Source organism: Benincasa hispida, chromosome 9 (genome assembly GCF_009727055.1).
Source record: "Benincasa hispida cultivar B227 chromosome 9, ASM972705v1, whole genome shotgun sequence".
NCBI classification, from domain to species: Eukaryota; Viridiplantae; Streptophyta; class Magnoliopsida; order Cucurbitales; family Cucurbitaceae; genus Benincasa; species Benincasa hispida.
This window is the reverse complement of record NC_052357.1, coordinates 60,907,299-60,923,909: the sequence shown is the minus strand read 5'-3', so window position 1 is coordinate 60,923,909 and position 16,611 is coordinate 60,907,299. Positions and strand designations below refer to the sequence as shown.

The 16,611-nt window shown below is 36.0% G+C and overlaps 2 protein-coding genes across 2 annotated transcripts; one reads left to right on the top strand and one right to left on the bottom strand.

Annotated features, from left to right (window-relative positions):
• Positions 1-216: 216 nt before the first annotated feature.
• Positions 217-4,169, top strand: LOC120086832 (ornithine carbamoyltransferase, chloroplastic). The gene is made up of 5 exons (XM_039043637.1): positions 217-688; positions 1,100-1,434; positions 2,425-2,556; positions 2,650-2,925; positions 3,798-4,169. Exons 1-5 carry the CDS (start codon positions 478-480, stop codon positions 3,978-3,980), a joined length of 1,137 nt encoding a protein of 378 aa, XP_038899565.1. The 5' UTR covers positions 217-477; the 3' UTR covers positions 3,981-4,169.
• Positions 4,170-5,273: 1,104 nt separating this feature from the next.
• On the bottom strand, positions 5,274-11,891 carry LOC120085690 (auxilin-like protein 1). The gene is made up of 9 exons (XM_039041833.1): positions 11,732-11,891; positions 11,212-11,618; positions 7,134-10,662; positions 6,965-7,031; positions 6,745-6,842; positions 6,597-6,662; positions 6,425-6,514; positions 6,167-6,343; positions 5,274-5,633 (listed from the first exon to the last, which is right to left on the bottom strand). Exons 2-9 carry the CDS (start codon positions 11,559-11,561, stop codon positions 5,598-5,600), a joined length of 4,413 nt encoding a protein of 1,470 aa, XP_038897761.1. The 5' UTR covers positions 11,562-11,618; positions 11,732-11,891; the 3' UTR covers positions 5,274-5,597.
• Between the last annotated feature and the right edge of the window lie 4,720 nt (positions 11,892-16,611).

The following is a 16,611-nucleotide window of genomic DNA, read 5'->3' as shown; positions in this document are numbered from 1 at the left end:
GGAGAATCGAATTATGAATCTCAATTGAACTATGCTCAATTTGACTCATTATATTAGTTTGTAGTATCTTTTTAAAATAACATTACTATTATTAGATATATTTGATGTAAACATCCGCTGTACTCACTTTTTCATTTTTTCTTGGGACCAAATCATCCACTATGTTTTTGTTTTTAGTTTCCTTTTATTATTTTTATTAATCATTTTGATGTAAACATCCGTTATGCTTTGTTGGTTCCGAGGCCGAAAAGCCATAAACAACAATGAAGGAATGAATTGTGAAAGGGTCATTTTATTATCAAAAGCAATATATATTCTCTATTTTATGTTCAAAATCGGTTGAATACCTTTGCCAAACTCTGAGACTGTGGGAATCAAATCAACCAAGGAGAATCGTCGCCGCCGGATTCAGATACTTAAATTGTTCGGAATATCGGAATCGGAACTTCCGATTTTCCGCCATTTCTACCTAAAGCAATGGCAGCGATTTGCTCTCACTCCACTGTTCGATCGGATAAAAACTCCTTCTCTACTCACTTCTACTCCAGTAGGTCTCTTCGACGATCGGTGAAGTTTTTCGGCGAGGTTTCAGGCTTTTCTGTCGCTTCTCCGCCGCCGTTTCCTGCTCGTTTTCCTTCAATCTCTTGTCAGACTTCTGCAACTTCCCCTCCTTCCGTCGTAGCTAAAGGTTCATGTCTATCTTTGATTAAACTTCGTTGTTTACGATATTGTTCCTATAAATTTCATTTCGACTAAGTTCTTTGCGTTTCTTGCTTATTTGACTTGGAAGTTAGGGTTTATGGACTGTGATTGATGATGAAATCTATATTGCTCGATCACTGTTCTTATTTGGTTTGTGAAGTTGAATAAGTATCCAATACATTATTAAACTTCTTCGGTGCCGATTTATCTCTGACGCTTGCATTGGCGATGTGCGAGATCGGCTCTCTCACTTGCTTGAGAACAGATTATGGTGTTTCTGACTAAAACTTTCCCCCAAGGGATGCACGTTTTTTGTAAATGCATGCAATTCTATTAATCGACGGATGTATGCCGTTAATTATGTGACGTTTTTGCTCTGTTGTATTGTTTATCACAGTGAAAGCAGAGAAGAAGGATTTCCTTCACCTCAGTGATTTTGATAAATCCACCCTCTTGAAGATCTTAGACCGTGCAATTGAAGTTAAGGCGCAACTGAAATCTGGTGATAGGACATTTCTCCCATTTAAAGGGAAGACCATGGCTATGATCTTTGCAAAACCATCCATGAGAACCAGAGTTTCCTTTGAGACTGGTTTCTTCTTGCTAGGGGGCCATGCCATATATTTAGGGCCTGACACTATCCAAATGGGAAAAAGAGAGGAAACTAGGGATATTGCTCGTGTTTTGTCTCGCTATAATGATGTTATCATGGCTCGTGTTTTTGGGCATCAGGTATCATGACCAGTTTATTTCCTTAGTTCCAAACGACAACATGTTGAGTTATGAACATGGATAATATCTGCTATGAGTGTACTTGATCAAAGCTAGTTTTCCCTTGTCAAAATTGTTGTTTTGTCACAATATTAATGAAGCAAAAATAAGGGTGATTGAGTTTTAGGGCCTATTAGTGGTGGTTTGTGAGAAGGTTTTTCTAGCTAAGTATGACTTAATGATGTTTCTTTTATTACCTTATGTGTTCTGTAATTAAACTGTTAATTGAGTTTCTAAATGAAAAATCATTTTGGAACACAGGTAACAATTGCTTAAGTCTTCCTTGTGACAGGCCCTTACTAGTTATTATTTCATATTTTATTTGACGCAGCGATTAAAGGAATTTAAGTTTGCTTGAGATTTCTCTTTTGATAGATAGATATGTAGAATTATTCATCTATGATTTAATGAAGTTCATGTCTCTATTGGGATGAAGTCACTCATTTTATGATGTTGACTGGATTGTGGGACATTAAGGTGGGAATCTTGGCCTGTTAGTGAATACTGACATTTAGCCGCAAGACTGCTATGATGCATATCTATTCAGGTAGGCGTAGAACTAGTTAGATATTGTTTTGTCACCAAATAATTTTACTGTTAGAAAAGCTTATTTGATGGGCAAGGCACTAATTCTTCGATTATCTAGCTGGTGGCCAATTCCAATTTGATGGTGGTAAAATACTGATTACAGCTGAAGAGGCTTCCACCATGGAAAGGTGTCTGAGGCGGAAATAATCTTATTACTTATATGGTTCTTTTCTCGTTGATGGGTTTTTATTTAGGGAAAATCAAGAGCAAAAAGCGTCAAGTTTCAACAAGTGGAATATCCGCAGAGTTGCCATACATTAGTGGGCCGTGATTTCTTCTGTTTCATTAATCCATTGTGTGTTATTAGTAGTCTAATAGTTCAGATGCCTCTCTACTGGTCTTCATACTACCATTTTGTTGCAGGATATTCTTGATTTAGCTAAATATTCCACCGTGCCTGTAATAAACGGCCTGACGGATTACAACCATCCTTGTCAAGTAATGGCTGATGCACTCACTATGATTGAGCATATTGGCAAGTTAGAAGGAACTAAGGTTTGGCTTTACCTCTGTGTTTCGTTATAGTAGATATAAAATATACGATTATATTTGTTCTAATGAATTGAGCGGCTGATAATGAAAATTTAGGTTGTGTATGTTGGAGATGGAAATAACATGGTGCACTCATGGTTGTTGTTGGCATCAGTTGTACCCCTCCACTTCGTTTGCGCCTGTCCTAAAGGTTTTGAGCCAGATAAGATTACAGTTGAAAAGGCCCGGCAAGCTGGAGTCAGCAAGATTGAGATTACCCATGATCCCAAGGAAGCAGTGAAAGGCGCTGATGTTGTGTACTCAGATGTTTGGGCCAGCATGGGACAAAAAGAGGAGGCTGAATATCGCCGTCAAGTGTTTCAAGGCTTCCAGGTACTTGTTGGAGCATTTTCTTTCTAATGAATGCACTTCAAGCTAAATAACTTTGTCAATGAAGATATCATTAAAAAAAATGTTAGTAGACAGGGACATGCTCCGACTTATACTGAATTATCTGATTGTGATCTCTTATGCGATCATTTGGGATGGAAAATTCAAAAAATAGCCTCTTGTCTGCCCTTTTTCCATGCGGAATACCTCATAGCTAACGACTAGTTCACATGTTCACCTGTCCTGTTGTATCTCTGTTAGCAGTAACGTGAGTTCAGAGTAATATTCACACTAATGAAAAAGTGTAGTTGGTGCAACATGGCCTGTACCAGTTAATTTCATGAAGACAATTGTGGGTCTGGAAGAAATTTTTCACTTTTTCTAGCCAAGTGAAACGCAATCTCATTGACGAATGCAGAAGTGATCACCAAAGAAAAAGCTACTTGAGTTCAGCTTAATTTATAGGCTAAATACAGTTTCATATCTGAATTTTGTTGCACAATTAACTCTCTGGTCAAATGTATGCCCTACCCAACCAACCAAACTCAAACCTTCCCCATCAAACACCCCAATAGAGAATTACTCCAGCTTGTCCACTCTCTACATTTTTGGGTGGTGTGCACTGTCGACTCCTTGGGACCATATACAGAACAGTCATTTGACACAAATATTGGAGAGCACTGCTCGTACTTTGATTCTTCCATTTTATTTTTTGATATTTTGGATGCATATGGTATATAACCACGACCTTACTTGAACAGAATCTAATCTGTTTTATAGAGTGTACAAGCGTGTCCTCTAATTTTAAAGATGCATATGGTATATAACCACTTAACAGAGCTGGAATGACATTATTATTTGCGTTATTGTTGTAGGTTAACGAAGAGCTGATGAACTTAGCAGGTTCAAAGGCTTATTTCATGCATTGCCTGCCAGCAGAGAGAGGGGTAGAGGTGACAGATGGTGTAATTGAGGCTCCCAACTCCATTGTTTTTCCTCAAGCAGAGAATCGAATGCACGCACAGAATGCTATAATGCTTCATGTTCTTGGCTTATGATTGTGTCAGCATCTAATAATGGAATATGCCAATTCATATTTCAATAATAGTAATGCCAAAGTTGGCCTGTGATTCTGTACCTTTTCGTATTGTTTCTTCTGTTTCGTGCACACAACCTAAACCCACTTTTTGCAGTACACTCAACTTTTGCAGTTAGAATTTGTCACGAGCCTCCAGCTCCTGTCGGCATTTCTTGTCTTGTCGAAACGTTAATGACCTAAGCAATTGGTTTCTTCACAGTTCACATGCACCGTGTAGAGTAAATCATCAGTTCAATCGTGCGTCTATTTAATCAATAATCATGCGATGACGTAATATGGCTTGCTATTCCAAATTGAAAATTGGTTAGACGTATGATCGTATTCGCATGTGGGGTTTTGATATCTCTATTGCATGTGCACTCGTGAAATTCAGCTTCTCACAATCCCAGGAGAAGGATGGCTTAACCATACGGGTCAGAGTCGCCGTCTTAGTCTAAGCGCTCAACCGCCTTAGTTGAGTTACAAACCATTTATTATTTGAGTGTGTCCTTTTAGTCGAACCATTTGGGACATCCTTTTGTGGGGTGACATTTTCATAAGATCACTCATTAGATACAAAGTTCAAGTGGATTTTTGTGCTCGTAATCCTTTTAGGTGTAAGGTTTAGAGAGTCAACCATTGTGTTTGTATCTATCATATTTGGTACGGACATAATTTTTGTGTCTATAAAGCTACATTGCATTCTCCCTAAATGGTTAGTTAAGTTAGACAATCTAAAGTATTTTTTTGTTGTTCTAAATTGCTTGAGGCTATTTAGACTCTTGAGAGTTAAATTTTGGACATTTTTTTCTTGAGTCGTGTGTTTGGTTAAATTATTCTGGTTCTTTTCTTAGTTCCTTTAGTTATATTTTGTATACATCTTTACCTTAGGCTTTGAGATTGACGTTTGAAAAAAATAATCAATAATTCTTTGTTATTTATTTCAATATTTTATCCATCTTGTTTATATATTATATAATGGTAATGTGACATTATTCAACTGTCAGAAGTTCAGTGTTTTATATGATAATGTCAACATTTTGTTGTGCTAATTGGTAGGCAACTTGAATATTGTTTATTGGCCAAAGCATTCTTTTGTTATATCTTTAAGAAAAAGAGATCAAACCTTAAAAACCAAGAGGACAATATTCAGAAAACATTTCTTTTTAGGTCTAAATTCTAAATTATGATTTTGAAAAAAGGAAAAAAATTATTGAATTAAATAAGTGAATAAACTACAAATTTGATTTTTATAGTTTGAAAAAAGTTAGAATTTAATCTCTAAATTAATAACTAATATTTAATTCCCATAGTTTGATAAAATCCTCAATTTATCAAACTATGGGTTAAATTCTTCCGTTCAAAATTATAGAACTTAATTCTAACTTTCTCCCAACTATAGTGCGCAAATTTAACCCTAATATGATGTGACTTAAGAAATGGCGCCCTTTTTTCTGACCAAACGGTCTCTTAGAGATACAGTAGATCGAAAGAATTGTGTTAGCATTTCCCATCGTAACTGCCTTCAACCAATACGCTATGGTTAGTAGCCATCGCAATGCTAATGTAATAAAAAGGAAATTTAGGGAGTGTGCTACTATCGTTCCTCCACGTTGAACCTGTTCCATGCAGCCTGTTCACAACAGATTTCGATTTCGTCAAAACTTGGACAACTTAATTCATTTGGTCCAAAAATAAACTTCAGTTGAACTCAAAAAAAGAAATTGTAATTGTTAAACCAAATACAATAATACATAATTCCAACAGAACCTGACATGTTATATACGAGATCATATAGATGTCCCTTCTTATGAATTCATTTTGAGATCTAATATGATCTAAAATCACTTCAAATCTACTTACAACAAACAGACCATAAGTTACTAAATATTTTGGACAATAAACGACCTTACTTGAACAAGATCTATTCTATAGATTGTAGAACCGTGTCCTTGAATTTTAAAGATGAGAGCAAGCAGAACTCACTCCTAAAAAGGCCAGTTAAGATTTAAGTTGGAAGGGTTTTTGCGCACGAAGGTGACAATTAGTAACACCACCTTGTGACAATTATATAGTTCATGAATTTTTTACCAAGTTCCTAATTAAAAAATTAACATAACCTAAATACAAGCATAGATTCATTAATGTAGTACATTTAGTACATACCTTCAAAAGATCAAAAACTTTCTCGCATATGTACTTTTGTTGAATGGTTGCACCACGTTGTTGCAGTTTGTCAGGATGAACGGAAAGAGTGGCTCTACGATAAGCTTTCTTGACAGCAGCAGCTGTGATGATATCTGTTAGAGGGACTGCCTGCCACCCACTGTCGGGCCCGAGGATCTGTCGATGTAATTAACAGTTAGGTTCTGATTATAATATCCAAATCAGACAACAATAATAAGGCACAAAATGGTAGCTTACATATTGAAGAGTTGAAAGCAATGCACGCAGATTTCCCTCCTTCCCACTTGACCAACGTTTAACTTCAGCATCTAAAGATTCTGCTAGTCTCTGTTACAGACAAAATTTGGAACTGTCAGACGAACTATCTAATAAAAAGCTAAACTTCCAAACTGTTGAGACGTGCAATTACATTTCTCTCTTCCTGTTCTTTCTGTGCGAGTATATCACGAATATTCTTCTCTGCTAGAGCTTTTGCCTGAAATGGAACGGGAAAATAGAATGAAATGTGGTTTCTGCAGTCAAAATTTTGGATAGAACACAATTTGAACAGGACTCACCACACGCTCGACTGTTCGTTGATGCCTCTCCAACCTGGCTTTACATCTCTGAGCTGATTCCCCAGAAGATCCCACCTCTCTCTCTGAAGAGTCGGGACCTTTATCAAGTGACAAATTGTTCAGAAACCATAGATGAAACAGTTATAAGAACAAGTTTTTATACTTGTAATAGTGAAAATTTTAAGCAGCTTTGTTAAAAAGTACTTGGTGCATAACTCACCTCCAAGGTTAAATGAATTCGCATGCCTGAAATTGTTGGAAGAACATGGGCCTTTTGGCTGTGAGTCCTGGAAATAAGTGCTTTTCAACGTTAATCACTACATTGTGCTCCCCTTCAACTGTTTCAAGGACAATATAAAAAGAGCAGAGTAAAAAATAAAAGTACTCACACTAAATGAAAAACTCTTCTTTATTTTGCTCTCTCCAGTAGCACCATGTAATTTTTCAGCAACAATCTTGTCAGCCAGATTTCTTGCCTCAGAAATAGCCTTCTCAGACATAGCTTTTTCTAATGCACGCTCTCTTGCCTCAGAAGTAGCCATTTCTACGGCAGCACGTTGAGCTTTTAATTTGGCTTCTTTTGAAACCTTCTCGACAGAAGGCTTATGGTTGGCCTCTATGGAAACCTTCCCTGAGCGTTCACGTGCCTCAGGCATTACTCTTCGACGAGTGTCAGCAGAAGCTCTCCCAGCAGCAGCCCTCTCTCGGGCTTCTACAAATGCCCTTTCACGAGCCTCACGAATAGCTCTTTCTACAGCTAATCTCTCTCTCTCTCTCTCCTTTTCTTTCGCTTCATCAATTTTTTTCTGTCGTTCCTTTATCACTTCAGCTTCTTTCTCAAATTTCTCATGGAATACCTTCTCCTCCTCCATTAAATGGGTCGCTTGATGATTCTCAGTTTCTAATATACTTTGATTCATCAAATTCTCAACTAACTCCTCTACTACCTCTTTAGCTTGAGACAAATCATGAGCTGCTGTCTCACTGTTGAATTTGGACTCAACCTCTGCTTCTCTCCTCCGTAGGTCAGCATTACATTCAATTTCACCCAGTGTTGGGGTTTGATGATCCTCATTATCTGTAACCGTTTGGCTAGTACTAACTTCCTGTTGTATATCAGCTAAATTTTCTTTTCTTCCAGAACTACCAGGCGAATTAACTTTTTCCAAATGTTCCAAATGAGCTGCATATTCCATCTCTTCGTCAGAGGAATCACTAGCTTCCATTTCATCCTCTGTCACATGATAACTCTCCTCACTTTCTCTTGAACTTTGACTTGTTTTGATCATATGAATTATTTCCGAGTCTATTTCAATCGTGCCAGATTGGCTACCCACTCTATTATTGTTCTCATCAGATTCCAACTGCATTTCCTTTTTCAATACATAATCAGTTTCACTTTCTTCTACTTTGATGGTTGCTTGATAGTTTTCCATACTTGCTTCAGTAATTATGCTCGTGACAGTTTCCTCCATTACTTCTTCACTGATTTTCTTGTCATCTTCTGATGTACTAGGCCCATTGCCTGCTTCAATATTATTTACAGTCCGGAATGTCTCTTCTTCATTTGAATTGTCGTCATCATTTTCTTTGTTTGTTGAGAATTCAATTTCCTTTATATTCCTCTCCATACCTCTAAATTCAGGAGCCAAATCTTCTGCATTTCCCAAACTGCAAAAGATTGAGGACTTGTTCGCAGGTGTATCATGTTGTTTCTGCTCCAATTTCATATCAATCGCACCAAAATCTATCCCATTTTCGATGAAAATAGGGCTTGTGTATGACTCTTCCATTTTGATTCTAAATTCTCGACATTTAAGCATATCCTTGGCCATGGAAGACAATTCGAAAGGCAATCTGTCCTCCAAGTCACCCTCTGTAATTGTCCCAGATTCATTACTTACAACTCCAAAGGAAATCTTTGCTATATCTGTTGAATTATCAGTGTCCTGATATACAAGTTGGTCAGTAATCACTTCCACTCCTTCCATACTTTCTACAAAATCACTAGCTTTTTGGTCTTCAGAGAGCTTGTCAAATTCACCCTGCTTACAATAACCATCTTGTAATTCAATTTTACTCTCGGTATTCAGATTGTCTAACGTTGCTTTTACAATGCTCTCCTGTACTGAACATTCACCAATGTTTATTCGTCTAAGAACATCTTGTCCAATCTCATGATTATACAAATGAAAGGAAAGCCCTTCAATCATCTCATCATCCTGTTTGTTTTCTTGAAGGTTGCTTAGTTTCAACTCGTCAGTTTCTTTCATGTCATGAGCATCTTTTCCATCATGGAAGTCATCAATCCTATTTATATTTCTTTCCTCTTTGTTAGATTTGTCTAACATCTTTTTAACATTATTTTCAATTTGGACAGTATTTGTTTTCATCTCCTTTTCTTCTTGTTGGCAGATATGTCTTACTTCTTCCACCCCCAATTGATGAGCGTTAACCTGGGTCTCCATATCGTTCTTTTCCTCCATCTCCCTGATTACAAACTCCTCGTGCTCTTTTGTTACTTTATGTTCTTCCAGCAATTCCACACATTTTTCATGTTCCATTGATGCCTCAGCTTTCATGTTAGTTTCTAGCTGATCTTGATTTTGGCCATAGTTCATTTTATCTTTTTCCTGCTCAACGACACCTAGAACTGACTTTAATTTGCTCATTAGAATATCTTTGACTACACTTAAGTTTATGCCACTTTCCTCGGGTCTAGCCTCTTTGACCCCTACCAAGCTATCACCATACTCTCCCGGATTCTCAAATGTTTTCTTTAATTCATTGTTTCCTTGCCATTCATATCCATCTCCATTGTCTTCCTTGACAGGTTCCATTTCTTCTGGCTCGTCTTCACCAAAAGACCTAGGTTCATAAAATTGTTCTTTTACATCTAATTCTTCTCCTTCTTCCTCCCGACAATCAACTTCTGTCATCTTAAATTCCATATAATTTGTTCCCGAGGCATTTAAATTTTCCCTTACTGCACTTTGAGTGATAGGACATTCTGTACATGAATTCTGTCCCCTGATTTCAGCAACTGCTTGCGCCAAAGTATCCACTTTTCCACAAGTTCCCCCAGCCACCTTCTCTTGGCACGTGCCTGAATTGTTTGAAGCTTTTACTTCCCTTCTCTCTTCAGAATTTAGGCTCCTAGAAGACCTTTTTTTCTTATGTTTTTGAAGTCCGGCAGTTTTCCTTCTTTCCATTGACTCCTTAGCAAATTTAATACTTTCCTGCGCAGCATCAATTGCTTTTCTCAAAGCTGCAACCGAGGCAGCAGCAACTGGATTCACCTCAACATCCTCACCAAAATATGGTGGTGAAGAACCATCGCAAGGATCTTCAGAATGTCCAAAAGCTTCAGACTTCAAACCAGTTTTCCTCCCTGAAAATCCCTCACTTATACCAAATTTAGGCAGAAAATTATATTTTGGTGGAGTGTCAGGGTTCTGTACCCCTTGATCCACCTCATACCCATTGAATAACTTATCAGCTGAATCTGATCTAAACCAGCCAGTTCTGGTTTGAGAATTGGTTGGATTACTTGATTTAAAAGCCTGTTCACTATCACCAGAAATTGGAAGCTCAGGCCTATCTGCCACTTCAGTACTCCCAATGCTTTCTGGGCGAATACTATTCAATTTTTCAGACGTTGGCATACCAGTTCCAGACAACTGCACAGGAGAGTGTTCGTCAATTAAACATGAAAAACCTGGAATGGCATGGGGAAGAGCTACATGAGCTGTCTCCGTAGCATAACTTTTGTTTCCTTGGTTGATCTTTTGATAGGAAACGCTGAATTTCTCCATTCTATCAAGTGGTTGAGATGATGCTTCACGGGTGGAAAAGTTACTCCCCTTTTCATACTGAGAAGAACTTTCAGCTGCCGTGGATCCTCTTCCAGCTGAGATCCTACGATATAGCAACAATGTAGAAAGTTCACTAATACAAATAAAACCACCATGTTCATTGTTCCTTAATGGTTTGTTTCCTCTTGTCCTTGGAAGTGAGAGCAACATAAAGAGGTGGTATCAAAACCACCAAACAAAAATTGGGAACAAAGGGAAAAAAAAAAAACAATTCCAAACAAAGAAACCACCACCGGAACGTGAAGATGAAATTGACAGCACTCACACCTTTATCTCGATGTTTTATTATCACCGTGACAAGAACTCCAAATCAATTCACTCGAACTTTTTACACCAAATACAGTCTGATCCAACAAACCTCTGTTTTAATTCTCTATTTGCACGATATAGCCTAACTATATCTCATTAAATCTCCCTCTCTACCTACTCCCTCAACAAAACGGGGGAATGAATTGTTTGGTGAAAAGAAACTATTCCGGAAATTAAATGAATGAATAGAAGGAGAAACAGGTTATTCAATGGAAAGCGTTCCGCTAAAGATTAAGTTCCTCATTTTCAAAATAGCTTGCATATTAAGAAAACAATAGCTTACCGAGTTTTCTGAGAGAACGAATTTGTTTTGTTTGCCTCCGCCAGAAGCTCCTCATAAGGTATGGCGAAATTTAACTCATCAAAGCCACCAAAAATCTTCGAATATTCAACCTTCGAAGTACGAACATCAACCGGAAACTTCTTATCGCTCAGTGCCGGAACATCGAGAATCGGAATCGAGGAAACTCGCGAACCGCCAAAAATCTCTCTGTAGTCCTCAACTCGAGCAGAGAAAACCGGAGCTCCGTGCTTCGACGGAGTAGCAAAGACGCCATCGTACGCCGATTTATCGTTGAAACTGCGAGCATTTGAAAATTTCTTGTAGATAGTCGACGATGCTCGATACTCCATGGAAGAAGAGGCAAGTTCAAGGTTCGATGAGATGATTTTCCTACCTCCGGTCCTTCTCTGCAGCAGAGTTTACAGAGTCAAAGAAAAGAAAATGAAGAAAGCGAGAGAGAGAAGTTGCCAAGAAAGTGGTGGAAAATGAAATGCAGTCTGACGGTGAAGAGGCCACGTACTTGCTGACTAAACAACGGAAGCGGTTGAGTCACCGGTGGTAGCCGGAATAGTGCCGTTGAAGGAGGCCGACGACGGAGAAAAGCCGGAGCTACAAACCGTCATAAGTGGAATTTAATTGGTTTTTCTACTGTCATTATTCACCGTGGATGTTTGTTCCTGTCGAACGTGTAGCAAATCACGCATATCGATACACACAGTGGCAGGATTGTAATTATTATCATCACTTTCGAACCTTTTGGGAAAAGTGACAATTTTACTGTTCTTACTACCAACTCATCCATAGCTGTCAAAATTTCACCCAACGACGTCGTATTGCAAATTAGGTTTTGTGTCTATTTTTCTTTAGTTACAACTATGCATTCAAGTGCAAATTAATTAAACTGTTTATCACAATAAATATAAATTCTTTGTTTTGTTAAAAGAAAAATGGACCCTAAAATGATCTTTAAAATGTAAAATTTCGTTTTTTATTTTTATTTTTTTAAAATTAGGCTTACTTTTTTTTTCTAATTTTTTACAATGATTTGTATCTTTATAAAGTACAATTGTTAAATTTTTAGCCAAACTCCAAAAACAAAAACAATATTTTAAAAGCTATTTTTTTTAGTTTTCAAATTTTAGTTTGGTTTTTTAAACTATTAGTAAAAAGTAGATAACAAATAGAAAAATTTAGAGGTGAAAGTGGTATTTATAAGTTTAATTAAAAAAAAAACGATTACCAAATTGAGCCTTACCAATTTAATCTGTTAAGGTAACATGTCTAATCAAAATTTACTTATATCAAAGTGTACTATGTCTTAATTTTTAATTCTCAATATATTTAGTCAGCAAACAATATATTGGTCTACATAGGTAAGAATTATTAAATATTAATAATTTTTTTTATCATAATAATTAAATTGTTATAAATTTTAAAGTTGAATAACAAATTTAAAAATATTGTTAAGATTTAATAATATTTTTACCATAGTGATTAACTTGTTGTAAATTTTAAAGTGCAACATTAAATTACTATATTGAAATGATTGGAACTAAATTATTAATTTATGGAGAGTATTTTTTACCTATAATTGTAAAATTTAGACAGTAAATATATTCATGTGTAGATTATTTTTCTGATTTATAATCAAGCGTTCTCTAAAAGATGATTGGTTAAATACATTAGATTAGAACATGTCTATTTCCTTGGAAAATTATGAAAAAGAATATGTATAGACAATAACAGTGATAGTTTCCGGACAGAAATAATATTTTGTGTTTTTTTTTTTAAAAAAAAAGGAAAGAAATCATTGCTTAAAAACTATGCATTTACATATAAAATAATTAATTTAGTGTACAAGTCGCATGTTTGAACGGATTTTGCTATTAATTTCTGTACCAGCACATGGCACAACGACAAGACATGAAAATAAATACCCAAACCATCCCACCATTTATAGCTTTTATTATTTTTGTTATTTTCAGATCAATTTATTTTTCAGTATACCGTTTTTTGGAATGGCAAACTGGTTATAAAACTTTCTTAAATAACTACAAACATCTCTAGTATCAAATTTTCAAATGATAATAATAATAATAAATTATCGAAAAGTTACTTCAGCTCATAATAATTCTTATAATTATTTTAAAGTTGAACTTCAAGCTCATAAATCATAATTTCTGTCTCTCTTTTTTGTAGGACCCGTGAGATTTTGAACCTATTGGACATTGGAACTTTCTTGTCGATTGTTTCCACCATTTCGCATAGACGCAACTTTTGGTTTTTTATGGCCACATATCTCTATATTTTGATCCTATTTGGTGGGTGGTGTCCTGGGTTGAATCATTTGATCAGCATACTGGTTCAGATACCGTTCAAGTGGCTCGATCTTCTTTGATAATTGAGGAGGTCTCCCGTTGATTAGACCCTCTGCTCAGTTCTTTCAAGGTTGACTCTGATGCGACTTTCTTGGATGGTGATGTGGGTATCAACACCATTGTTCGTGATAAGAATCGTGAAGTTATGCTTGCTATGGAGAGGCACTTTTCTATTACGAGTCCGTGGAGCTCGCTGAGGTCATTGTCATGTTTTATTGTCTTTCCAGAACTCTTAAGACTGGCACTTTCCCACTCAGGGTTGAAATTGACTCCAAAATTCTCCAGAATCTTCTAAATGAGAATACTAGATATGCCAATGAGATTCATGCTTTCATTGATGTTCTTCGAGATATCCATTTTTCGTGGCTCTATTGTTGGCTTTCTTTGGCTAAACCGTAGGAGTAATTTTATTGCTCATGATTTAGCTTCTCATGCTCGTAGTTTTTGGTATTCGACTCTATGGTTCAAAGACCACCCTTCATGGGAAGATTCTGCTTCTTTTTTATTCCCTTTGTCCGTAAGCTCTGTTTTGTAGTCAGTTGGACTAAAAAAAATGGGAAAAACACAAATAAAGACATCAACATTCTGAGATTTTGAATGAATTAAAAGGTTTACTTACATTAATTTCAATTTCAATTTGAAATTAATATTATATTATTGTTAAATCGTTGTAGACGAAGGTGATGAAGTATGTTGAGGATTGCCTTGGGTGAGATCCAAAGTCCATGGATCAACCTAAGCCCAAGGAAAATTGGGAAGCAGCACGTGAGAACGCATGTTTCAAGAGGGAAAAGTCAGAACCTCAGGTTTTGGGTCGACTAGCTGAGCCTGTAAATATATACCAATCTGAAAATAACTAAGACGCATTTTTTTGGTGCCCTGTAGCTTCGAGTGCGTAAACTACTCTAACATCATCAAAATTACATGTAACCGCAGGCGACTGTCAGAGGAATGACATTATATGTTGGGTTGTATGTCCTAAAATTCGCAATTTGTAATGTCAAACATATTCTATTATCAATAAAGATGTTATTGACTTTCATTCAATAAACTTTGTTGTTGAGTCTATAAATTGTAGTTGTAATGACTAAATCTAATAAACTAAGATCCATGACTATTACATGAATATTTGGACTTTATGTAGAGACATAAAGATGGATCGAGTTCGAGTAAATAGCCAAAAAGGTCTATAATATATGAATAAGGTTGGGTACCTTATTCTGCTAACAGTATTGTATATGACCCACTTTGTATCTAGTACAAACGATGTGATCTTGAATCATTCATGTGAAGACATGCAACTGAAGGCCTCCTATGCAAAGAGTTTGTATAAGACCAGGACCAAGAAATAAGTCAGTCTTACTTTATAACGTTGTTTACTATTTAAGACTGACTGTTTCAAATCGATGACCTAGGTAACTCAACCTTAATCCTGAGCTAACTATGAACTCCTGTTTATTCGGGATTATCCTTAGATTTTCATAGATGAGGATTGGCTCAACAACGCCGGCTCAATAAGCCTCCCATTTCAAGGGTAAGACCGGTAGATAGATAGGGATATAAGGTGCAAGACGAAATTCACTCCTACCCATCTCTAAGGGTAGTAGAGAGGTTGTTTTCTTAAGTACTGATTCCAGATCTTGAAAAAGGGGCCCTAGCCTCTCATTTGCCCTAGAGGGACTCAGTTTAGTGATTGGATCACAAACCTATTGTTCATTAGAGGATCAACAGGACTTAAAGAGCAAGATGTAATTTCGAGGGTAAAATAGCATTAAACCCAACCGTTATTACAAAGAACTAGTGAATGGTTGACTTACTGACTATGGTTAAGTCAAGTGGGCAGAAATATATCTACAGTGAGGAGAATGCAACCATCAAGCTATAGTGATGTGTCCCAGTGGTTAACGAATATTGATTAATTCAGATTAAAGAGTTTAACCAATTAATCTCAAATCGTTGGAGCTCATAATCTATAGGTCCATAAGGTCTCTCTACTAGCTCGTAAAAAATAAAACCTTTGATTAGAAAATTGAGTGAAATTGAAGTGTTCAAATTTCAAATTAGGGTTTGCAATTTGAAATGTTCAAATTCAGTTTTAAGGGTTTGGATAATTATATTCGATATAATTAACGTTGAATTTTGTTGAAATTTAATTCAAAATATTTAAATAATGATTTAAGTATTGATTACATGAATAGGATTCATGTTTGAATTAAGTGTTTTATTAATTTAATATTTGATATTAAATTATTAATTAATTAATTAATTAAAATTAAATCAACTTTCCATTTTTTAAAAATTCAATTTACAGAAATTGAATTAAGATTTAATTTATTCTTAAATTAAATTAATTTAAATTAAAAAATGAAAATATTACTGGATTTATCCCAAAATAGGATTTTGAGTGGATTACTCAACATTTCAACACCTGGGTCACTCACTAAGTGTAATTTGAAGTATCAAATTGTTGAATGTTGAGTGCTTGCATGCTAGAGCTTAATAAAAGCTTCATTTGTCTAATATTGAGGGTTGAGACAATATGAAATTTAGAGAAATTTCTGCAAAAATAAGTTTTGCACTCAAACCTCTCCAATTCCCACTTAATCCCTCTCAATTATGAGTTTTCGCCACTCAATCCAAGGTTGAGAATGGTAGAGAAGATCCTCTTTGTGGTCTACTAGAGATTTTGAGATCCAATTTCGTGGATATAGCAAGGATTAAGTAAATCTTCAAAGGTATATATGATGAAACCCTCCTTTTCTTAAAATTTATTTTTTCAGCATACTTTGTTCTCAAATTAAGTGTAACTAGAGTGCTTAATGATTTTGTTAGCATCTGCTTTATGTATATTTACTCTATCATTATAAATAGGCTCATTCCCCAGCAATGGCACAAAAAATTTGATAACGCCCAAGCATACACGTCGAATAATAATATAGTTAAAATGGCCTTGGTCGAGTATCGTTCTAAAAAAATCAGACTGATAATCTTTTAGCTATTCAAAGATCGTTCCAATTTTATT